Below are 25954 nucleotides of genomic sequence, written 5' to 3'. Positions count from 1 at the left end.
AAAGAAAATTAGCCCTGATATTTTGAATGGCTACCAGGACAGGAAAATGGTCCAATTCACACACTTGTCAAGAGAACATTCCTGGTCATCCCTACTGTCTCTAAATTATGTCTGAGTGGTGGAGTGCGCCTCTGGCTATCCGTGAATTAGACAAACAAAACAATAGTTCCTCATGTAAATTAGAAAAACTAAACAATCATTCAGTCTGGTTTGCTTAACATAAAGGAATTCGATTTTTTTTCTATTTAAAAAAAAAGTTTGATACTTATGTATTTTTTAGCAATGCCATTTACTTTTGATAGTTAAGTACATTTAAAACCAAATACTTTTAGACTTTTACTCAAGTATTATTTTACTGGGTGACTAACTTCTACTTGAATACTTTTCTATTAAGGTATCTTTACTCTTACTCAAGTATGACAAATGTGTACTTTTTTCCACCACTGGTAAGGAACTCCCCTCGCCTGGTTGTCTAGGTCTTCATTTAAAGGAAAGCCAAAAAACAGCAGGCACTAGGCCCTCCATGGAATGAGTTTGACACCACTGCTCAAAGGGATATTCAATGGCTAACTTTTTTTCACCCATCTACCAATAGGTGAACTTCTTTGCGAGGCATTGGAAAAACCTCCCTGGTCTTTGTGGTGGAACCTGTGTTTGAAATTGACTGTTCGACTGAGGGATCTTACAGATAATTGTAGTCATTCAACAATACTTTTAAACACAGTCCATGCAACTTATGTGACTTAATAAGCACATTTTTGTTTACTCCTGAACATATTTAGGCTTGCCATAACAAAGGGGTTGAATACTTATTGAGTCAAGAAATTTCAGCTTTTAAATGTATTAATTTGTAAACATTTAAAAAAAAAACAACATAATTCGACTTTGACATTAAAGGGTATTGTGTGTATGCCAGTGACAGAACATCTCAATTTAATCCATTTTAAATTCAGGTTGTAGCAGAACAACATTTGGGAAAGGTCAAGGGTTGTGAATACCTTCTGAAGGCACCGTATGCCTCACCACAATTCTATCTTTGAGATCTACGGAAAGTTCCTTGGTCTTCCTGGTATAGTTTCTGCTCTGACATGTGCTGTCAACTGGGGGACCTTATACAGGCAGCTGTGTTTCTTCCTAAATGATGTCCAAACAATTGAATTGACCAACTCCAATCAAGTTGTAGTGGCATCTCAAGGACGATCAAAGGAAATTGAATGCACCTGAGCTCAATTTAGAGCGTCACATCAAATGGGTGTGAATAGTGACACAAATGAGATATTTCTTTGTATATTATTTTCAATATAATTGCAAACATTTCAGAAAACATGTTTTCACTTTTGTCGTTATGGGGTATTGTGTGTTGATGGGTGATGAAAACAGTTTTTTAATCCCTTTTCAATTCAGGCTGTAACACAACAAAATGTTGAATAAGTCAAGGGGTATGAATATTTTCTGAAGGCCCCGTACGTATTTCGAAATATCTGCTTTGGCCTCGTGGTTAGAGTCCACCCTGAGATTAAAAGGTTGGGGGTTCGATGCCCAGTTGAGAATGGGACCTGATGCCTCTTTGCTTGGCAAATCAAGTCAAATGTTATTGGTGACATACACATGGTTAGCAGATGTTAAGGCGAGTGTTGTGAAATGCTTGTGCTTCTAGTTCCGACAGTGCAGTAATATCTAACAAGTAATCTAACAAATATTGACCAACAGAGCATCTTTGAATAGTCCTTTTCACATGCACTGCAAAAACAAACAATTGTTTTTATGTTTTAGTCTTTTGTGTGGAAAACCAACCAAATAAAGTTTCTTCAATAAAAAAAAATGCTCTCTTTGAGGCTGACATTTTATTGGTAAAAATATTCACACCCATTACATTTCCTATACTGTCCTTAATACATCACTCAATCCCCCCCCCCCCTATTTTTTCCTGTGTTTTAGGAAAGAGAGGCCATGAGTAATGGCAAACCTCAAAGGCCCAGTGCAGTCAAAATGCAGTATCATAGCAAATGTTGTATCATATAGTACAACAACTGATCATTCAGATGTTAATTCCTAATAGTTGCTGGTTTAAAATACAATCAAACAGGACATTTTATCAGCAGATTTTGGAAGTACCCTTCCCCTTCCCGCTAAGACCACTCCCAGACAATCATAGTGACATTCTTGCTTGAGAAATAGCTTTTAGCAACAACAAACAACAATGTTAATTTTTGAATGCTTTAAAAAAAAAATGTATTTGTACTTTTTACCCCAATTGATAGTTGCAGTCTTGTCCCATCGCTGCAACTCCCGTACAGACTCGGGAGAGTCTGGTCGAGAGCCATGTGTCCTCCAAAACACGACGCTGCCAAGCCACCCTGCTTCTTGACTCACTGCTCGCTTAACCCAGAAGCCAGCTGCACCAATGTGTCGGAGGAAACACCGTACAGCTGGCGCCAGGCTAGCCACAAGGAGTCACTAGAGCGCGATGGGACAAGGACATCCTGGCCAGCCAAACCCTTACCCTAACCCGGACGCCGCTGGGCCAATTGTGCGGCGCCTCATGGGTCTTCTGGTCACGGCTGGCTGCGACACAGTCTGGGATCAAACCCGGGTCTGTAGTAACGCCTCTAGCACAATGCAGTACCTTAGTCCTCTGCGCCACTCGGGAGGCCTCCTTTTGACTACTTTAATGGAAAACTATTAAAGTAAGGTACTTAATTGTTACCCAGACGTGATTTGATATTGAGATAAAAAAATGAAAATGAATTTCCTGCATTTTAAAGGCCCAACGCAGATCTTTTTATCAGGGGGAGGCCCCACACAACAGTGTCAAAATTGGTCGCCCCAATGTTCAAAAACCAACTACGCCCCTGGCCTGCAATGACATTTATTTTGGGTGAATGAAATAGGACAATAACTTTGGTATAGCTTATACTACAATAAGCTTGTTAAATAACAACGAATTTAGCAAAAATAAATGCAAATAAAATAAAGCAACATTTTATTGGTCATGTACACATATTTTGCAGATGTTATTGTGGGTGTGGCTAAATGCTTATGTTCCTAGCTCCACCAGTGCTGTAATATCTAACAATACAAAACAATACTATTTATGCTATTTATGCTGCAGTAGTTTATGTGTCGGGGGGCTGGGGTCAGTTTGTTATATCTGGAGTACTTCTCCTGTCCTATTCGGTGTCCTGTGTGAATCTAAGTGTGCGTTCTCTAATTCTCTCCTTCTCTCTTTCTTTCTCTCTCTCGGAGGACCTGAGCCCTAGGACCTGAGCTCCAGGACTACCTGACATGATGACTCCTTGCTGTCCCCAGTCCACCTGGCCATGCTGCTGTTCCAGTTTCAACTGACCTGAGCCCTAGGACCATGCCCCAGGACTACCTGACATGATGACTCCTTGCTGTCCCCAGTCCACCTGGCCATGCTGCTGCTCCAGTTTCAACTTCCACCTGACTGTGCTGCTGCTCCAGTTTCAACTGTTCTGCCTTATTATTATTCGACCATGCTGGTCATTTATGAACATTTGAACATCTTGGCCATGTTCTGTTATAATCTCCACCCGGCACAGCCAGAAGAGGACTGGCCACCCTTCATAGCCTGGTTCCTCTCTAGGTTTCTTCCTAGGTTTTGGCCTTTCTAGGGAGTTTTTCCTAGCCACCGTGCTTCTACACCTGCATTGCTTGCTGTTTGGGGTTTTAGGCTGGGTTTCTGTACAGCACTTTGAGATATCAGCTGATGTACGAAGGGCTATATAAATAAATTTGATTTGATTTGAATACATCCATATCCAAAAAATGTAAAGAAAGGAATGATGAAATATATAAAAATTAGAATGAATCCCGGAATATAAATATACACTCTATGTACAGTATATGATGGTGTGTATAGATATTATGGACAGTATATGAATAGAAAAAGTGTGTACAGCAGTAGTTATATAGGATGAGCCTCGACTAGAATACAGTATATATATATTTATAAAGTGTGTAAAAGTATATAAACATAATTAAAGTGTTCATTGACTATGTACATAGGGCAGCAGTCTCTAAGCTGCAGGGTGGAGTACTGGGTGCTAGCCGGCTAGTAACATGACCTGGATATAGAAGCTGTTTTTCAGTCTCGGTCCCAGCTTTATTGCACCTGTACTGTCTCCTACTTCTAGATGATAGCAGGGTGAACAGGCCATTGCTCGGGTGGCTGAGGTCCTTGATGATCTTCTTGGTCTTCTTGTGACACCGGGTGCTGTAGATGTCCTGGAGGACAGGCAGTGTGGCCCTGGTGATGCGTTGGGCTGAACGCACCACCCTCTGGAGAGCCCTGCAGTTATGGACGGTGCAGTTGCCATACCATGCAGTGATACATCCCGACAGGATGCTCTCAATGGTGCATCTGAAGAAGTTTGTGAGGGTCTTAAAGGCCACGCCAAATTTCTTCAGCTTCCTAAGGTAGAAGAGGCGCTGTTGCTCCTTCTTCACTGTCTATGTGGATGGACCATTTCAGGTTGTTAGTGATGTGCATGCCAAGGAACTTGAAGCTTTTGACCCTCTCCACTGAAACCTATTGAGGTGAATGGGGTCATGCTCCCTCTGCTGTCTCATTAAGTCCATAATCAGCTCCTTCTTTTATTTTCCTAGCACCACTCCAACAGAGCCCTCACCTCCTCCCTGTAGGCTGTCTCGTCATTGTTGGTAATCAAGGCCTACCACTGTTGTGTCGCCTCCAAACTTGATGATTGAGTCGGAGACATTCGTGGCCACGCAGTCATGGGTGAACAGGGAGTACAGGAGGGGGCTGAGCACGCACCCTTGTGGGGACCCAGCGTAGCGGAGCTGTTGTTGCCTACCTTTATCACCTGGGGTTGGCCAGTCAGGTCTAATCAGGGTTTTCCCTCTGCATTAGAGTAAACTCCCTCTGAATTTTCTACCTCTACTATGGTTTCATGCCTGGCCATTGTTGAACACTTACTCATCAAGGATATGGCTGAGTTCGTGTTCGCAATAGGTCCTCTGCTTAGCTTTCCCCAGAGCAAACTCTATTGATCTTAGCTGCTGAATTTGCATTTCAGTTCACTTTTCCTCATTTAAAAGGGTGACTGCAAATATCTCGCAGAGGCCAAAAAATGACGGGGGAATTGCAGCGAAGGTTGATACCAATCAGTCGCCCAAAATTAATGAGCTTATCAGCATAATGTAAACAGTGCAGATGTTAATTGCTTTAGACCTTCCCCTTCTATGCAAGTGTCATGTTTGTATCAGCAAGGTAATACAATGATTAGATAAATACAATTAACTTCAGTCTAAAATGTAGGACTGTGAGAAAAAAGTGGCAATTTAATTTTACTGGCCTATAACTGTATAGCATAAGGCTATAAAGAGTATCAAATGGTATGATTGCAATATATAGTAGGTAAATACATTATAGCAAAGATATGCATGTCAAGTTATGTAAATCAAATATTTAAAAAATGTTAAGGTGCCCCGACTTTTCTTCTTCCCTTACAGTGCTCACTTTGTGAACGATTTGGTAGAAAGAGAATTGAGTGTTCGGTCTGAAGCAATTCACAAAAAGACACAAAGTTCTGAAACACAATTGGTAAAGAGAGCCAAACTCACTCTGAAGGACTCAAACAAAAAGTACGTCCCAAATAGGTATGGGCCAGGCCCTGGTCAAAAGTAGTGCACTATTACAGGGAATAGGGTGCTATTTGGAACCTACACTTCCTCAGCTCCTCCCAATTAGACCTGAATCCATAGCCTCATTAACTCGCCCAGGTTGGAGGACTCATTCCCCCGATGTCTCTTTCTCTCACCTTAACAAGACAAACATTGAGGATCCAATTATTCTGTAAAATGTGTTACTAGAACACAGGTCCACAGGCTGTTAATTTAATCTGCAACAACGAATCCACCTGTATGGTGTGATATAGACTACCACCCTGGAATAAGGATCAATAAACCAACATAGTCCATTTTAATGAAAAATAATTAGGTTAGAATCGGCCTAGACTAGAGTCAGGGTTAGATGTTCAGCTAGCTTATATTTATTGATGGTTTGCTTTAGGGGTGGTGTGCTTTAGGATTGTCTCTGATAGTCTAATGAAGGCTAGGCCTTGTGATGATGAGCCAATGACGGCCAAAAAAGGTGCATAGTAATTTACCTTTAGTTAAAAAATATTTAAAAATCTCAATATGAAAGTACAGTTTCCAAAACTGTATCACAAGCGAGGATTATTAACGTGTAGACAGAGCGCTGGGACTGTACACATTGGCATTGATGAACGAGAGCTCATGGCCTCCCCGAGCCATCACCACATAATGCTCAATACTATTTTTATTACACTATGCTAATTAATTCAGGAATCAAATGAAAATATAGCCAATATTTGATATTTTAAATGCTGCCCACAAATAAGTATTGACAAGTGAAAAGTAAGCCTACATTCAACAGTTTACATCAATGGTTTAGGTCCAACACTGCGTTGCCTGTTTGAATCAACATTTAACTTCACATACAAAATATTGTACTTATCTAAAAAATGAACAAATACATACATGTGTTTTAAATGTAGCAAATCACATTTAGATTAGGCCTACTACATTTCTGTAGATAAGTGGGATATTATGAGACTAATTCTTCTGAGTGAATAGGCAGAAGTGGCTTCTGAGCATAAAACTACCTTGCCCATCAGCCGTTGCAAAATGTTGGCCGACTAAAGAATCACCATTTATTTGCCTTAGCATCATTTTCGTAAATCTAAATTGTAAGATTACTAAATTGTTTTGATATTGTGTGATGTAAACAGGTTCATCTACGTTCTAGAAATGAATAAAATCATCCATTTAGTTTACTACTTGATAGTTAACTTGAACTGAGACTTTGGTATCAGTTGTCCATCTTCCTACTAAATATAGCTAACGTTAGCCTGCTAGCTAGCTAGTGCTTCGCTTTCAAGATAGGATTTTGTCGTTGTGTTGGCAGCTACTGTAATTATGTCTACACAATCGATTTTTAAACCGGTGACCCATGTTCTTTTCGACATGGATGGATTATTATTAGGTTATTAATATACACTTTCTATTTGCATTTGAAACGATGGAATTATACATGCCGGAACAAATTGACACAAGGCCTAGCATTCAGTAACAGCTCATCATGTGTGTCAACCATGGTGAAGCAAAATTAACAGTAACGTTTGCTAGCTATCTGTAAAGGAATCTTTCTACAACCATAACATTCGCTAATCATTTCCATGTGCTGTCTTGCATAGTCTTCTGAATGTCGTGATTTAAAGCTAGAATCCTTAGTTAAAAGCCTCTGTTTCAGTAAAAAAACTGAGGGGATGGGTGTGGATAAATGTAACCACTCAAATTCATAGAAATATGAGGTTCCAAGGACTGACCATCCATGATATCAAAATTATAGATTTAGCCATTTTTTGAAGCTATACAGTTTGTTAACATTTCTGTTCTTTACAAAACTTCTAGTAAACAAAGCGTATAATCTGGGTTCTGATGGGGTATGACAGTTGAACTAAGCTCATTATATTCAAGAATCAATGGATATATATCATAAGTCCAAAACTTGATGTAGCAACTAAGGATTTTAGCTTTAAGTTAAACGTGTGGTGATAACACTTTTATTTTGCTCTGTTTTGAACTTGCAGATACAGAGAGGCTGTACACTGTGTCATACCAGGAAGTATGCGACAGGTTTGGAAAGAAATACACCTGGGACGTGAAGTCTTCTGTGATGGGAAAGAAAGCTATGGAGGCTTCCACCATTATACGAGACTCCCTAGAACTACCAATGACACCAGAGGAACTTCTCAGTGAGACTAGAAAAATACAGGAGAAGATATTTCCTTCAGCTCAATTGATGCAAGGTAGCTAAGGTGTGTGTGTGTGTTACAGTTGTAGTGTGGTATAGTTACCATAACATGAACAAAATAGTTGGTTCTCACCTATGAAATATGAGTCTCTGAGTTTGTTGACAAACGAACTGTAATCCCATGTTTTCATTACTGTGTGTCCTGTATACATAGGAAGACTCTACACTATGTTCAGAGTGCTAGTGCCCTCAAATTCAACTCTGGACCTTTGAAGCCAGTTCCACTGCATTATTTTAATTGTTCCCATCTAATCAGGAACAAATTTAGACCAGGGACACCAGGTGTGTGCAATTAATTATCAGGTAGAATAGAAGACCAGCAGGGTTCAGACCTCATAGCGTAAATTGAGTACCCCTGCAATAGGGCATGAGTTAGAGGGAGTGTGATCCTGGATTTGAACTGGGCTCAATTTGTTTGGATTTGTTAGTATTTACTGTGTGTAGGACAAACCAATGATGTGTACTATACAGTACCAGTCAAAAGTTTCTCATTCAAGGGGTTTTCTTTAATTTGTACTATTTTTTACATCCTCTTCCATGCTTCACAGTGGGAACCACCCATGCAGAGATCTGTTCACCTACTCTCTGTCTCAAAGACATGACGGTTGGAACCAAAAATCTCAAATTTGGACTCAGACCAAAGAACAGATTTCCACCGGTCTAATGTCCATTGCTTGTGTTTCTTGGCCCGAGCAAGTCTCTTCTTTTTATTGGTGTCCTTAACTGTAGTAGTGGTTTCTTTGCAGCCATTTGACCATGGAGGCCTGATTCACACAGTCTCCTCTGAACAGTTGATGTTGAAATGTGTCTCTTACTTGAACTCTGTGAAGCATTTATTTGGGCTGTAATTTCTGAGGTACAGTTAACTCTAATGAACGTATCCTCTGCAGCAGAGGTAACTCTGGGTCTTCCTTTCCTGTGGCGGTCCTCATGAGGGCCAGTTTCAGCGCTTGATGGTTTTTACGACTGCACTTGAAGAAACGTTCAAAGTTCTTGAAATATTCCGTATTGACTGACCTTCACGTCTTAAAGTAATGATTGACTATCGTTTATCTTTGCTTATTTGAGCTGTTCTTGCCATGATATGGACTTGGTCTTTTACCAAATAAGGCTATCTTCTCTATACCACCCCTATCTTGTCACAACACAACTGATTGGCTTAACTGCATTAAGAAGGAAAGAAATTCTACAAATTAACTTTTAACAAGGCACATGTGATAATTGAATTGCATCCAAGGTGACTATCTCATGAAGCTGGTTGAGAGAATGCCAAGAGTGTTCAAAGCTTTCATCAAGGCAAAGGGTGGCTATTTTGAAGAATCTCAAATATAAAATATATTTAGATTTGTTTAACACTTTTCTGGTTACTACATGATTCCATATGTATTATTTTATATGTTTGATGTCTCCACTATTATTATACAATGTAGAAAATAGTAAAAATAAAGAAACCCTTGAATGAGTAGGTGTATCCAAACTTTTGACTGGTACTGTTTGTCTGTGTGTAACCAGGAGTGGAGAATCTCGTCCACCATCTCCGTAAACACAATGTGCCCATCGCTGTAGCGACAAGCTCAGCAGGCCTGGCGTTTGAGATGAAGACCAGTCAGCACAAAGCCTTCTTTGACCTGTTCAGCCACATCGTCCTAGGGGATGATCCCGATGTGAAAAACAGCAAACCTCAGCCTGACTCCTTTTTGGTGTGTGCCAGCAGGTTCACTCCTCCTGCACCTCCGGCCACGGTAAGAGGGACAGGCGAGTGAGAGGGACAGTAGCCTACAGTGGGTAGTGGAGTAGACTATTACCCTATTCTTGTTGCCTCATGAAAAAATAAGCTAAGCATAAAATAACCAGCCACGATAAGAGGGACAGATGAGTAAACACGCTAAGACACTCTCATACACACCTAGTAAGTTTGGAGGGGGAAAGCAGCCCGAAGGTCACCAATTCTTACCAATCATAGCTCAGATGAACGATACGAAGAGGGACAGGGTAGTGGACAGTGGGCTGGCACAACTTATAATGCTGAAAAAGAGCAACCCCTAAAAGGTTTTACACCAATTCAGTTGTTAAGATGTTTTTTTTCCGTTTGTTACTTAGTATATTCGTTCGTAGACTAATCATTGAGCAGATTAACTAAATTGTTTTTATAGGAACCTGTGGAATTTCATTTATACCTCCAAGAAAGTGGGTTAACTCTTAAGCCCATAACCAATTCTGTTGTTAGGAAAGTTACCAAGGCTAATGTCGTCCTGCCATGCTTCAATGCCCCAGCTTTCACCCGTTCCTAAGAAACGCCAAAGGAATTATTAGCAAGACACTGACTGACCAACTGACTGATCGACTGTAGCAGATCCAAACCAGGCTATCGAAAGTGTAGGCCTTATTTATAGGACCCTGTGGACTTTCATTTATTTACACATCCAGAAAGTGAGGGAAATGATTAAGCCTATAACCGACTTCATACTCTCTCATTCATTTCCATTTTCAATGCCAATGTTTTGGCTTATTAAGGGTAGCTGTAAGTAACAGGTCTGTGCTGTCAACACCAGCCATGAAAATCCCCACAACACTGAGGAATCACACGGTGTACATTGCGAATGGCACCCTATTCCCTTTTATAGTGCACTACATTAGACCAGGGCCCATAGTGCTAGTGCACTATATAGGAAATAGGGTTCTGCTTTTGACGTAGCCACTACCATGTTTATCACCTTCCATGCCTGTTTTAGCAAACCCACCTATGAAATATGTCTACAATCATTAGGGTTAGAAGACTACATAAATATTCAGTTAGTTTTGCAGAGCTATCAAATGGAAAAACCCCAAAAAGGAACCCAAAAAGAGAGGTTAATAGCTTTGGATTTGTTGTTTTCCTTTTTTGAGGTAAATTAATCTCCCTAACAGGTGCAGGGCTGTAGATTTCTCTGCAAATGGGTCTGCAGCAGCAGCCTTCGTTAATTGTCGGCCTGTTTTTGAAAAATCTTGGCGGCTTCCAAACATCCCCAGTTAGGACTTTGGTTTTTCTTGATGAGATGGAACTGCGGGTGAGAGGGGAATCGGTTCAGTGTTTAGTGGAATAACGAATTATGATGCATCACTCCCTGGCTCCTCTCCTCTCTCCGTGACAGTTTTGCCTAAGCACAGAAAGAGAGAGAGAAGTAGGGAGGGAGGGGACAGATTGCGATTCAGGATTGCAAGGAGGAGACAGGAGAAAGACAGAATGCAATAAAAAGAAAATGGGAGCGTGTATTAACATTGTGTTCGCAGCTTCTCTCCTACCCCCAGATTAGTGGAAGCAGGGATGAATTTACAAAGAGTTTAATTAATTGTAGTGAGGAATTTTACAGAAACTCCAGCGAAGACAGTTGTAGGTGATACATTTGAGTTGTATTTTTGTTGTTGTCCTTTCTTACCTCTAAAATGTAAGCATTATTTTAAGCTTTCAGTACAACTGTACATATTCAGTCATGCAGTGGAATTTCAAGTAATTTTCTCAGGATGCATTTTTGTTCTGGTGCTTAAAAGGTTGCTGTTTATATCAGCGTTATTGGGAGGGAGATTTCCTGGAATACAGGCATGAAGTGACGTGAGGCATTTTGAGGGCTCTGATGATGCTATGCAACACTGGAGGTAATACGCATGGCAGACTGCTTAAAACCCTCTCACAAGTAAGTAATGTGCCCAGCCCAGTACTCTGTCTCTATGGTGACCAAAGGCAAGGAATTAGTTCTCCACCTCTTCCATTTTTCACTTTCTCCCCAGCACTAAAAAATACTATGAGTGAGGGAGAAAGGGAGGGAGATAGAGAAAAGGTTTTTACTAAAGGTGTGCACTCAGCCTACCAGCTAAGATTAATGAAACATAAAAATGAAACATGAAAAAGCTCTAGTTCACATTCACATAGGATGCGTCCCAAACGGCTCTGGTCAAAAGTAGTGCACTTTGTAGGGAATAGGGTGCAATCTGGGATTTACATTGAAAGACAGGGAGAAAAGTAATCCAGCTACCATTAAATCATGAATTACCTTACACCAAGGAAAGGTTTATAGCACCAAATACGGTACAATTAGGACATGAAACCTTATTTGAAAAGGGAGGCACCGAGATGTTTCAGAAATACCCAATTGCGTCCCAAATGATGATATATATTCCCTCTCCATGCACTACTTTTGACCTGGGGTCATAGGGCTCTGGTCAAAATTAGTACACTGTATAGGGAATAGGGTGCCATTTGGGACCAAGTCACAGAGAGGCTCACACAGAGGGTGTAAAGAGTCAGTACAGAGACAGTATTGGCTCTGGAGCTTGGATCTGTAGCTAGCCTATATAATGATGCTACAGCAACAACACAACGCTGATTTAGGGACAGCCAGTCGCCTCGGCTACACCCCCATATTTTATGGGTGTTTTAACTATCCGGACCCAGTGGGCCTCTCTGCTGTGCAGATGCACCAACCACATAATAAATGGTAACTGCTGCTATAATCCCAAAATTGACATATTATTCATTATTTCTCGACCATATAGTCAATATCTTTTCTTTTATTCTTCAATTTAGCTATCACAGTGATGCGTTTGTGGTGCCCAGTGTGTTTGGTGCTGGTGGATTGAAATGGTCAGGGACTAAAACAGGCTTGATCTATCTATCTGAATAGTTAAGGCCGTGCTATTCTACAGCCCTAATGATGTTCCTTATGAACAGACAGTCCCACGTGCTTTGACGGAGAAGGTACAGTAGGGCCTCGCTGCGAGTCCCCCCCCCCCACCAAAAAAAACAAGTGTTTTTTAATATCAGCTCTATGGAATATTCAATATTTGAGCTTTGAAGTTCTCTGCAAAAATATTATGGACACGGTGGTGCTTTAAGTGGTCAGAAGGTCAGTCCTTAATACCAGTAGATGTAATATCGCTTGCCCTATACTCCGCAGTAATGTGCTTGTTTGGGTTTTCATATCTGGTGCTGCATTTTAGTGGCCTAAAATCCTATGAACTCCCATTCCTTTCAGAGACACAATATATTTTATTTGTTAAAGTGCTTTATGAACACAGACTTCATGTTAGTGAAGCCTGTTGGGTCCTTTTCTGTCCACACCAAATCAGGAACGGGGAGAATACATTGTCAGCGAGTTTGTCTGAGTTTATGGGGAGCTTTAACAGTATTGATCACTCCTTTTTAATTCTGTTGGAAAGAAATGCCAACACTGGCATGGAGATGTAAGATTTACGGACAGACACTCGGTCAATGGGGAGTTTTATAAGCTCCCAGGGAGTGTCACAGTCACAGCCGGTAGACAAGTTAAAGGCTATTTCCTGAAGGACTTGTCCACTGTAGTATCATGGTTTGTTAATCATTTTCTTATCTGGAAGGTAGTTGTGTTGTGGGAGAGAATTGACTTCACTCAATCATCAATAGGTATGTCATTACCTTGACCTTCTATTTCCGCAATTTCTAGATAACGTGACCCTTACCTACGGTTATTTATGAAGTCTACCTGTTCCATAGCCTGTATGTATCCTAAGTCTTTCAAAACATAATCTCTCTCAACAGATTCAGGGCGCTCCGCAAGCAGAGCGGCTGTTAGAAGAGACTATTCTAAACCTAGTCTTTGTCTGAGGAAAAGATGAAAACGTGTCCCCACTCAGACACCAAATGAAAGCTATTCTGCTCCTGTCTGCCATCTGGCCTAGAGTGACAAACGTCTCCATGTGATTTTCCTCGGGTTGACCAAACCACTCATTAGCCTTGTGAACGCAGCCCTCTGGAGGCCAATAGATTGCCCTTTTATGCATTTACACTGTGCCCTCCAGGTCTGCATCCCAAATGACACCCTATTCCCTTTATAGTGCAAACTTTTGAGTGCACCACAGAGCCATATGGACCCTGATCAAAAGTCGGGCACTATAAAGGGAATAGAGTGCCATTTAGGACCTCCAGATTTTTAAATGATGGCCTGCATTTCCTGTTTCCTGTGTATAACAAAGTACCCCGTAACACAGATGAGGAAAACGTTCCTGCATATCCTGCAGTTAGCCTGCCCTGGGCTTAGAGATGGTTTAGAAGATGTAGCAGGCTATCTATCACTGTCTCTTCACTCACTCAACAAACCACGTTGCAGGCCCGAATATACACACTCGCACAAATCCTTACTGTGTGATGTAGAGGTCGACCGATTAATCGGAATGGCCGATTAATTAGGGCCGATTTTGTTTTTGGGGAGCCGATTTGCCGATAAAAAAAAAATGTTTTTGGGGATTTTATTTTTATGCCTTTATTTAACTAGGCAAGTCAGTTAAGAAGACATTCTTATTTTCAATGACGGCATAGGAATGGTGGGTTAACTGCCTTGTTCAGGGGCAGAACAGATTTTCGCCTTGTTAACTCGGGGATCCAATCTTGCAACCTTACAGTTAACTAGTCCAACGCAATAATGACCTGCCTCTCTCTCGTTGCACTCCACAAGGAGACTGTCTGTTACGCAAATGCAGTAAGCCAAGGTAAGTTGCTAGCTAGCATTAAACTTATCTTATAATAAACAATCAATCATAATCACTAGTTAACTACACATGGTTGATGATATTACTAGATATTATCTAGCGTGTCCTGCGTTGCATATAATCTGACTGAGCATACAAGTATCTAAGTATCTGACTGAGCGGTGGTAGGCAGAAGCAGGCGCGTAAACATTCATTCAAACTGCACTTTTGTGCGTTTTGCCAGCAGCTCTTCGTTGTGCGTCAAGCATTGCGCTGTTTATGACTTCAAGCCTATCAACTCCCGAGATGAGGCTGGTGTAACCAAAGTGAAATGGCTAGCTAGTTAGCGCGCGCTAATAGCGTTTCAAACGTCACTCGCTCTGAGCCTTCTAGTAGTTGTTCCCCTTGCTCTGCATGGGTAACGCTGCTTCGATGGTGGCTGTTGTCGTTGTGTTGCTGGTTCGAGCCCAGGGAGGAGCGAGGAGAGGGACGGAAGCTATACTGTTACACTGGCAATACTAAAGTGCCTATAAGAACATCCAATTGTCAAAGGTTAATGAAATACAACTGGTATAGAGGGAAATAGTCCTATAATTCCTATAATAACTACAAGCTAAAACTTCTTTCCTGGGAATATTGAAGACTCATGTTAAAAGGAACCACCAGCTTTCATATGTTCTGAGCAAGGAACTGAAACGTTAGCTTTCTTACATAGCACATATTGCACTTTTACTTTCTTCTCCAACACTTTGTTTTTGCATTATTTAAACCAAATTGAACATGTTTCATTATTTACTTGAGGCTAAATCGATGTTATTGATGTATTATATTAAGTTAAAATAAGTGTTCATTCAGTATTGTTGTAATTGTCATTTATTACAAATACATTTTTAAAAATTGTCAGGTTAATCGGTATCGGCTTTTTTGGGCCTCCAATAATCGGTATCAGTATCGGCGTTGAAAACTCATAAATCGGTCGACCTCTAGTGTGATGTGTTAGTTTCAAGTATTTTCTTGCTACGGTACCATTCATCAAGTTTGAAAATGCATCACTCTGAGACGGACAGTTTGATGAATGAACACGCTGCACTACCTACCTTATTGCATTAAGCTCAGGCCAGAATGGCGTCGGAACAAAACGAGAAGCAGAATGATCGTTTTATTTACCCGACAAACAAAACGTACACACTGCTCTGATTATATATGGAAGGGAAAGCGACTGTACAAAACACTGTTATTTTAGCGAATGGCTGTGTCACTGTGACAAGCCCCGTCTTAAAGCCGTGCGAAAGTTAAGACACACCAGGCACTCTGGTGTTGACATAGTTGGTTTGCCTTGTCGTGTCAGACGTTGACAAAGGCGACAAGTGAAGTAATATGTTGGAGCAGAGGATGAGCCTCTTTGAGATCTAACACCTGAGGAAAAAGGATAATGATTTGTTGAATGGATCACTGTCAAACAACGGTGTGTGTCAAAAGTCCATTCAAAATATGCTATTTAAAACAAAACAAAAAAATCTCTCCTGATGTGTCCTTCCAGGAACATGAAAATGACACGATAAAATAGAAAATGACACAGTAAAGGGAGTATTTAGTAGTAGTATTTATTGGGATCCATACAGGAAAAAAACACAACTAAAATACATAATATACATAATCTGCCTCTGTCTCACGAGATGTCTCCTGCCCTATGAGCCATTCTGGCTCAGACAAGCCAAGGCTTGTTCAAGGCCACCCACCTACATTATTCAACACATAACACAGTGTAAATTACAATCCAAAATATATCAAAATGGCTCTCTTCACAGTCCCTTTTGTGCCATAAGGTGTTCTTCTATCTGTTTTTGTTTCTTTAAATCGTTTTTTTTATGGCTTTCTTGAGTTACCTGAGGTGGCAGAGAGTTCCATATAGTCATGGCTCTATTAATACTGTGCCTTTCCCAGCCTCTGTTTTGGACCTGGAGACCGAAGAGACTTCCTGGTTGCATGTCTCCTGTTGTACCGATGAGTGTCCGAACTGTGTGCCAACTGCTTGAACAGACAGTTCAGTACCTTCAACACAACAATATCTTGCACAAAGACCGATAGTGAAGCAGTCAGTCTCTCCTCCACTTTGAGCTAGGAGAGACTGACATGCTTGTTACTGACATTCACCATCGGTGTACATCAAAATGCAAAACGTGCTGCTCTGTGCTGGACCGACTGTAATTGACCTATGTCTCTCTTTGTCGCACATGACCCCACGACTGGGCAGTAGTCCAGGTGCGACAAAGGCCTGTAGGACCTGTCTGGTCGACTGAGATATCAAGAAAGCAGAGCAACATCTTATCATGGACAGACCTCTTCCCATTTGAGTCACTATTGAGTCTATATGATTTGACCATGATGCCGTAGCTTGCTATCTAGGGTTACGGCCAGCAGTTTAGTCTCCTTAAGTTGCTTAATCGCCACGTTTTTCAATAATAGATCTGGAGGAGCTTTAGGGTTGAGTGAGTGATTTGTCTCATAAATGTTGCTTTTGTATATATTTTTATATTTAGCACCAGCCTATTGCTAGATGCCCATTCTAAAACCTGACTGATCCCTGATCCCTTATTGATGTCACTTGTTAAATCAACTACGCGCAGTGTAGATGAAGGGGAGGAGACAGGCTAAAGAAGGATTTTTAAGCCTTGAGACAATTGAGACATGGATTGTGTGTGCGCCATTCAGAGGGTGAATAGGCAAGACAAAATATTTAAGTGCTTTTGAATGGGGTATGGTAGTAGGTGCCAGGCACACCGGTTTGCATGTGTCAAGAACTGCAACGCTGCTGGGTTTTTCTACACTCAACATTTTCCCATGTGTGTCAAGAATGGTCCACGACCCAAAGGACATTGGAGTCATGGGCCAGCATCCTTGTGGAACATTTTTGACACCTTGTAGAGTCCATGCCCTAACGAATTGAGGCTGTTCTGAGGGCAAAAGGGGGTGTGCAACTCAATATTAGGAAGATGTTAAGAATGTTTTCTACACTCAATGTATATTCTGTGGAAGGTCAATAATAGAAACAGAAAACAATGTCCCAAGATGACTGCCTTGCGGTACACTGCACTCAACCGAATTTGCATAAGAGAGGTTTCGATAAAATAAAATACTATGTTTTATTTGATGGGTAACTCTCTATCCATGATTGAGAGGATGCCTAACACTTACAGTTGAAGTCAGAAATGTACATACACTTAGGTTGGAGTCATTAAAACTATTTTTTTCAACCACTCCACAAATTTCTTGTTAACAAACTATAGTTTTGGAAAGTCGGTTAGGACATCAACTTTGTGCATGACACAAGTCATTTTTCCAATATTTGTTAACAAACAGATTATTTCACTTATAATTGACTGTATCACAATTCCAGTGGGTCAGAAGTTTACATACACTAAGTTGACTGTGCCTTTTAAACAGCTTGGAAAATTCAAGAAAATGGTGTCATGGCTTTAGAAGCTTCTGATAGGCTAATTGACATCATTTGAGTCAATAGGAGGTTTACCTGTGGATGTATTTCAAGGCCTACCTTCAACCTCTTTGCTTGACATCATGGAAAAATCTAAAGAAATCAGCCAAGACCTCAGAAAAAAGATTGTAGACCTCCACAAGTCTGGTTCATCCTTGGTAGCAGTTTCCAAACGCCTGAAGGTACCACGTTCATCTGTACAACAAGTATTAACACCATGGGACCACACAGCCGTCATACCGCTCAAGAAGGAGACGAGTTCTGTCTCCTAAAGATGAGTGTACTTTGGTGCGAAAAGTGCAAATCAATCCCAGATCTTCAGCAATGGACCTTGTGAGGATTCTGGAGGAAACAGGTACAAACGTATCTATATCCACAGTAAATCGAGTCCTATATCGACATAACCTGAATGGCCGCACAGCAAGGAAGAAGCCACTGCTCCAAACCCGCCATAAAAAAGCCAGACTACGGTTTGCAACTGCACATGGGGACAAAGATTGTACTTTTTAGAGAAATGTCCTCTGGTCTGATGAAACAAAAATAGAACTGTTTGACTATAAAGACCATCGTTATGTTTGGAGGATAAATGGGGAGGCTTGCAAGCCGAAGAACACCATCCCAACCGTGAAGCACGGGGGTGGCAGCATCATGTTGTGGGGGTGCTTTGCTGCAGGAGGGACTGGTGTACTTCACAAAATAGATGGCATCATGAGGAAGGAAAATTATGTGGATATATTGAAGCAACATCTCAAGACATCAGTTAGGAAGTTAACGCATGGTCGCAAATGGGTCTTCCAAATGGACAATGACCCCAAGCATACTTCCAAAGTTGTGGAAAATGGCTTTAGGACAACAAAGTCAAGGTATCGGAGTGGCCATCACAAAGCCCTGACCTCAATCCTATAGAAAATTTGTGGGCAGAACTGAAAGTGTGTGCGAGCAAGGAGGCCTTACAAACCTGACTCAGTTACACCAGCTCTGTCAGCAGGAATGGGCCAAAATACACCCAATTTAGAAGCTTGTGGAAGGCTTCCTGAAACATTTGAAGTTAAACAATTTATAGACAATGCTACCAAATACTAATTGAGTGTATGTAAACTGCTGACCCACTGGGAACGTGATGAAAGAAATAAAAGCTGAAATAAATAATTCTCTCTACTATTATTCTGACATTTCATATCCTTCAAATAAAGTGACCAACTGACCTAAGACACAGAATTTTTACTAGGATTAAATGTCAGGAATTGTGAAAAAAAAGTTCAAATGAATTTGGCTAAGGTGTATGTAAACTTCCGACTTCAATGATAGTCTATCAAAACACATCCCACAATCTTCTTACTGTCATTTTCTTTAAGCCAATCATCAGTCATTTGTGTCAGTGCCGAGCATGTTGAGTGCCCTATATGAATGCTGAAAGTCTGTTGTTAATTTGTTTTCTGTAAAATAACTTTTGAGCCCCACTGTACCTTCCTCTCCTCAGGGTAGCCTAGTGGTTAGAGCGTTGGGCTAGGAACCAAAAGGTTGCAAGTTCAAACCCCCGAGCTGACAAGGTACAAATCTGTCGTTCTGCCCCTGAACAGGCAGTTAACCCACTGTTCCTAGGCCGTCATTGAAAATAAGAATTTGTTCTTAACTGACTTGCCTAGTTAAATAAAAGGTAAAATAAAAAAATCATCTGCGTGTAGATTTGGTAGACCCAGCTTTATTTCCCTGGTCCATGTGTAGGTTGAGTAGAAGGTTATTGGGTCCATGTGTAGGTTAGTAGAAGGTTATTGGGTCCATGTGTAGGTTGAGTGCGTATGGTGACTGTGACCTACGGTTCTCTGCTTCTCCATCTGGGTAAAATGTCTCATCTAATGAGTATTCCCCCAAGGACTGACCATGCTGCCAGGTCAAGTCTGTGTGTCAGATCCAGACCCTGGTCTCTGTTTACAATAGCATAAGCCTACTGTCTAGCAGCAAGCCTACGCACTCGTCTACCATAACATAGAGGCCATATTATTCAATAACATAACACACAGTACATATGATTCCATCATATAACATACACTACGTGATCAAAAGTATGTGGACACCTACTCGTCGAACATCTCATTCCAAAATCATGGGCATTAATATGGAGTTGGTTCCCTCCTTTGCCGCTATAACATCCTCCACTCTTCTGGGAAGACTTTCCACTAGATGTTGGAACGTTGCTGCGGGAACTTGCTTCCATCCAGCCAGGTCGACACTGATGTTGGACTATTAGGTCTGGCTCGCAGTCGGTGTTCCAATTCATCCCAAAGGTGTTCGATGGGGTTGAGGTCAGGGCTCTGTTAAGGCTGGTCAAGTTCCTCCACACCGATCTTGACAAACCATTTCTGTATGGACCTTTCTTTGCATGGGGGCATTTTCATGCTGACACAGGAAAGGGCCTTCCCCAAACTGTTGCCACAAAGTAGGAAGCACAGAATCATCTAAAATGTCATTGTATGCTGTAGTGTTAGGATTTCCCTTCACTGGAACAAAGGGGCTGAGCCCGAACCATGGAAAGCCCCATACCATTTATTCTTCTTCCACCAAATTTTACAGTTGGTGATATGTATTCTAGCCGGTAGCATTCTCCTGGCATCCGCCAAACCCAGATTAATTCGTAACGCCAGAGTATACGTCTCCCTCTCCCTTGCTCGAGTCCAATGACGCCGGGCTTTACACCATTCCAGTCGATGCTTGGCATTAAGCATGGGGATCTTAGGCTTGTGTGTGGTTGCTCGGCCATGGAAACCCATTTCATGATGCACCCGACAAACAGTTATTGTGCTGAAGTTGCTTTCCAGATGCAGTTTAGATCTTGGTAGTGAGTGAGGACAGACCATTTTTTTGCACTCGGTGGTCCTGTTCTGTAAGCTTGTGTGGCCTACCACTTCGCGGCTGAGCCGTTGTTCCTCCTAGACGTTTCCACTTCACAATAACAGCACTTACAGTTGACCAGAACAGCTCTAGCAGGCGCGTAATTGACGAACTGACTTTTTGGAAAGGTGACATCCTGTATCGGTGCCACGTTGAAAGTCACTGAGCTCTTCAATGTTTGTATATAGAGATTGCATGGCTGTGTGCTCGATTTTATACACCTGTCAGCAACAGGTGTGGCTGAAATAGCCAAATCCTGTCCACATACTTTTGTATATATAGTTATTTGGATTTAAATCACACAGCATACATGTGACTCAGTCACATGACATGCGTCCATATGATTAAAACTCATAACTGTCCATAGGATTCAATCCCATTCTCTCTGAGGGAAACTTTTCTCTCCTTGTCTTAAGTGTCCCGTGATAGTCCTGTAAACAACTAAACGTCCTGGTCCGTTCTGCTGAAATAGCTGCTGCTGGCTGCCAAGCAGGCCCTGGATCTGCTCCATAACAACACTATGCTATGTTCTGTCATCTCCCCTTAATACACCGTTGTAAAGGGAGTGTATGTGACGTGCTGCTGAGCCGGCTAATCACAGTAGTCTTGGCACCAGCCACTGTAGTCTGATGTGCGTCCCAAATGGCATCCTGTTCCCTACGTAGTGCACTACTTTTGAGAAGAGCCTGGTCAAAAGCAGTGCACTATGTAGGGAATAGGGTGTCATTTGGGAGGTATCCACACACACACACTGAGTCTCCCACTCTTCTTGTGTTGCGGCAGTCACTGCCTTGGGTACACTGTGAATACAGATTCAATTGGTTCTGATGAATGTTGCATGTGTTTGGGTGTATGCCTCGGGACTGGTTGTTAATCTTCCATGGGGCTGGCTGTTGGAGGCCTGCGTGGCGAACGACTTTGGGTTCTCTGTCTGTTCTCCGTTCACTCTTCCCAATGCATGGTATAGCAGGCCGGTAGTTGAACAATAAAATATGGATTTTTTGAAGCAAACTTCCATGGTCCTAACAATGAGTAGGAGAAAAGACACTTGACCCTTTATAAAGGCAAATCACCACCCCAGTCTCTCTTTGCTGCAGTGACTTGTAGCCTGGTCACATATCTGCTTGTGCCCTTGCAAACTCCATTGCTCATTGTCAAGCCAAACATGTTTGGCATGACAATGAGTGACAAGGAGTTGGCATGATAGCACAAACAGACTGGCACTCAGGCTATGTGCCTTCCTCCTGAGCTAACATGGAGCTGCAGTGCATTTGGGTCCTGTTTCCCTCTCGTCCATTACAATGCAGCCATTGAACACTGATTAAATGTTCATTTTCCAGCCTCATTGCCTAATTCAGAGTCTTTATTGCCCCTTGATTGGAAGCAACTATCTAGCTAGGGCCTCTCGGTAGCCTTGCCGCTCTGTGTTTCCATATTTATTGTCCCTCTCCTAGGCTACTTCTAGGCTGTGACATCACAAGAGTCAATTAGTCAAATCTTCGAGAGACCTCGAGTCGGCTTCTATTGTTCCATCTGGGAACCTTTTTATTAGGTTATTTTAGTTCCATTTGAGAATTGGAGAAGAGACTGACTGGTAGTTGTGGTTTAGGGCATTTCCGAAGCTGCTAGGTCAATCTGGTACAATTAAATTACATTGTCTGTCACCATTAGTGTGTGAGGTAAGTCAAAGGCAAATTGGAGGGAAATCACGTAGAACATTGCAGCAAATAGTGTAATTTTGTGATTATTTTTGTGCACTCATTCAAATTATAGGGATTGATTGAACCTTGAATTAGGTAGAGTGGTGGGAGACGTCTTTGGAGGGGGTGTTTTGTTTGAAAAGCTAGGAAGCGTAGCTATTGAGGTTCAAATGCGCAGGATGTCGGAAGTTCCCAATGAATAAAAGGAAAGCTCTTGTCACTCAGTTCTTTGTACATTCTTCTCCACACTGCTTCCATATTGGCTTCTCATTTGTATGCTGCCTCTATTCATGCAGCTGTGACGCAAAAGTAAGAGTCATAAGCATACTGTGGGTCACCTCACCTCAACACGAGTTCTTCAGTGTGACTGCCTTCCTCTGCTCTGTTTTCTCCACCAGACACTGAGTTGCAGTTCATAGTTCTAGGTCCAAAGTCCAAGACTTTGTGCATTGTGCATTGTGCTGTGCCAATAGACTGGACTGTTTTATGTTGTGGTTGCATAATGAGGCATCATAAACCTTGTCATACTTCCTCTATTTAAGAAATGGATAACTTCTGGTACTTCTGGTATTTTGCCTTCAACCTCCTGTAGTGGACACACTAGGTTATAATACGTAATTGACTGTATAGCAGAATTACATGAACTATTGTTCACTTCATTATGCTCCCATGTGAATTTATAAATCCTATTGTCTCCTTTCACTTTTTATTTAGCACTGTATGACATCCAGCGCCTGCTTGTCTTGTTTCCTCTCTCAACAGTGCCTGGTGTTTGAGGATGCTCCTATGGGTGTTAAGGCCGGCCTGGCGGCTGGGATGCAGGTGGTCATGATCCCTGATGACAAACTGGACCGAGGCCTTACCCAGGAGGCCACACTGGTCCTGAGGACCATGGAGGACTTCAAACCAGAGATGTTCGGCCTGCCGGCCTATGACTGAGCTCCATCTCCGCTTCCTGCTCAGGGCTGAGAACCTCCAATCCACCCCTGCTTTTTACCCTCCATCTTCACCATTTAGCCTGATCAAAGCAATGTAATGATGCTAATCACAACGATCACAATGCTGATCCAAATTATGCAATGCCTGGGAATTTGATTGTTACTTGGAACTGTGATCAAGTTGTTGTTAGTCGAATATTAATATTTTTGCTTTGGCCAAATAATGAGAACGGCTGAGAATAATGGTTGAATTGTCAACATAATGAGAGGTCATTTTTTTGTCTGAACCTTTTACACAGGTTGGTATTGTAAGCAACTCGCTGCCGATCAGTTTAAAGGCTTTTTTGTGATTTGGGGTGCATCCTAAATGGCACCCTGTTCCCTACATAGTGGACTACTTTTGACCAGAGTCCAACACAGTCATTCTAGGTAAAGATGTATCCGTCTCTGAGTTAATGTCCTTGAACAGATTTCATAACCAACTGCAGTTTAAGCTGTTCGATTCTCCCTCTTTTCCCTGCTTCATACCATTTGCCACTCTTCTTTGAGCGGGGCCTATTGAAATGCCAAAGACACTTTTCCCAGCTTGGATGTGTAATCCAATAAAGATGGTGAGAGAAATCTTCAGCTCTTTCATCTTCACTCATGTTTGCCTCAGCAGTGCTGCTGGAATTCACATGTTCTCTCTTCCCTGAGAAAACCCCTGAAACGAGTAGAGTTTCTGAGAGCTAATGCAGAGCCCTGTTCCCCCACCTCCCTCAGGCTGTTGAAATAGGATTTCACTGCTGTAGTATCCTTCCATCCACTATACGTCTTCCCCCTCCCGGCCTCCATGCATCCCTGGCCTTTCATCCTCAACTTGGGCTAATCTCTGAGGCTTTTCCTCCTCTCCTCATCACTCAGCCGTTTTACAAGTCATTTAGCCCCTCATGCCCTGAAGTGTGTGTGTGTGTGTGTGTGTGTGTGTGTGTGTGTGTGTGTGTGAATATCCACTGAGTGTACAAAACATTAGGGCCATGACAGACAGACCAGGTGAATACTATGATCCCTTATTGATGTCACTTGTTAAATCCACTTAAAATCAGTGTAGCTAAAGGGGAGGAGACTGTTCTGAGGGCACAATGGGGTGCAACTCAATATTAAGAAGGTGTTCCCAATGTTTTGTACACTCAGTGTATATGCATGTGTGTGTCTGTACATTATGCATGTATGGGTGTGTATTTATGCAATAAGTGTGATGGTGTTGGAACATTATGTCTGGAAAATGTAGTCAGATCAGGGTATGAATGGTTCATAATGACCAATGCCATTTGCCACAGTCTAAAGGAGTTATATTTTGCTATTTTAAAATGCATTTTCTTTGTATCAAATAAGTGAAGACAGAGACATTTATTGTGGTAAATGGTAGAAGTAGCTCAGTGCAGATACAGTATTCACGAGTATTGTTGTAAAATGCACATGGAGTTACCAAGTGGGCATTCAATATGCATTTTCTACTGCGTTTCTGTAAAAATACACTGAATAGTCCATCTCAACATATTGCAGTTGCTATTCACAAAGCATATTGTCCTTTTTGTTGGGACATAATAGCTTTTTCTCTTCTCTTCTGCTAGCATTCATCCTCCCCCTCAAGGTCTATGACTATGGTGAGCAGACAGAGGTACTTGGTCCGCCCAGGAGCAGCCTATTGGCTACGTCTCTCATCTGGGCAACCAATCACCATCAGTTTAGTCTGATGATCCAGCCACTACATGCATAGGAAAAGCACTCTGCAATAACTGATATCAGAGCTTACTATTCCACCTGTAATGCTAGTCCACCTGACTGCTTGTGACTAGAAGGGCCCCAGTGGCTCCTCTCTCTCCTAGGAAATTAGCAGTCTCTTCATCTACTGCCAATAACTATTATTTTATCCCTCCCTACTGACATGAAACAGAGAGGAGAGCAAGTGAGGGAGGGAGAGAGGCTAGCTAACATGTTTCTCAGGCCCGTCTTCACATCATGCCGTGGAGGGCAGAAGAGGGACGGTGGACCCCCATTCATTTTCATCGTCAGTTGGTTTTCTATGCAGGATTTTATCAGCACTCAGACCAGTGTCACTGAACAGGGGAAGTTTGAAAAACAGACATTGTATTGAATGACCTCATTTTAGAATGTTATAATAAAGCTTTTCTTTTGTTTTCATCCTCTTACTGGCTGACAAGCCCACTGGTTGAAGCTCAATGAGAAAGCTCCTCTGATAACGGCAGACAGTCCTTGTACATTTTCACTGTCATTCGGACTTCACTGTCGTGCATTATCAAGACATATACAGTATATGGTGGCTTTCATTAAAAAAAGCAGAAAGCAGTTCATGTCTTTCCTTCAGGGATGTAGACTCATCTTTAATGTGATAAAACACCTGAGAAAATGAAAGCAATGGATTAAATAGACACAGAGACTTGTGCATTATTGCTTTGGGATATAGCAATGGGTTTTCTCTAGACGTATGACACACAAAAGTAATTGGTTTCAGTTATTAATAGCAGCAAGGGCCAACAAACTGTTTAGGGTAAACATTTGGGCTGACCATATT

The 25954-nt window shown here is 41.7% G+C and overlaps 1 protein-coding gene across 1 annotated transcript; it reads left to right on the top strand.

Moving 5' to 3' along the window:
• The first annotated feature begins 6890 nt into the window (after positions 1-6890).
• On the top strand, positions 6891-25568 carry LOC112253799 (pseudouridine-5'-phosphatase). The gene is made up of 4 exons (XM_024425793.2): positions 6891-7051; positions 7659-7877; positions 9395-9624; positions 23204-25568. Exons 1-4 carry the CDS (start codon positions 6985-6987, stop codon positions 23378-23380), a joined length of 693 nt encoding a protein of 230 aa, XP_024281561.1. The 5' UTR covers positions 6891-6984; the 3' UTR covers positions 23381-25568.
• Positions 25569-25954: the final 386 nt, after the last annotated feature.

This window comes from Oncorhynchus tshawytscha, linkage group LG07 (assembly GCF_018296145.1).
Source record: "Oncorhynchus tshawytscha isolate Ot180627B linkage group LG07, Otsh_v2.0, whole genome shotgun sequence".
NCBI lineage: Eukaryota > Metazoa > Chordata > Actinopteri > Salmoniformes > Salmonidae > Oncorhynchus > Oncorhynchus tshawytscha.
Note: the sequence above shows the minus strand (reverse complement) of the source record. Positions and strands in the feature narration are given on the sequence as shown.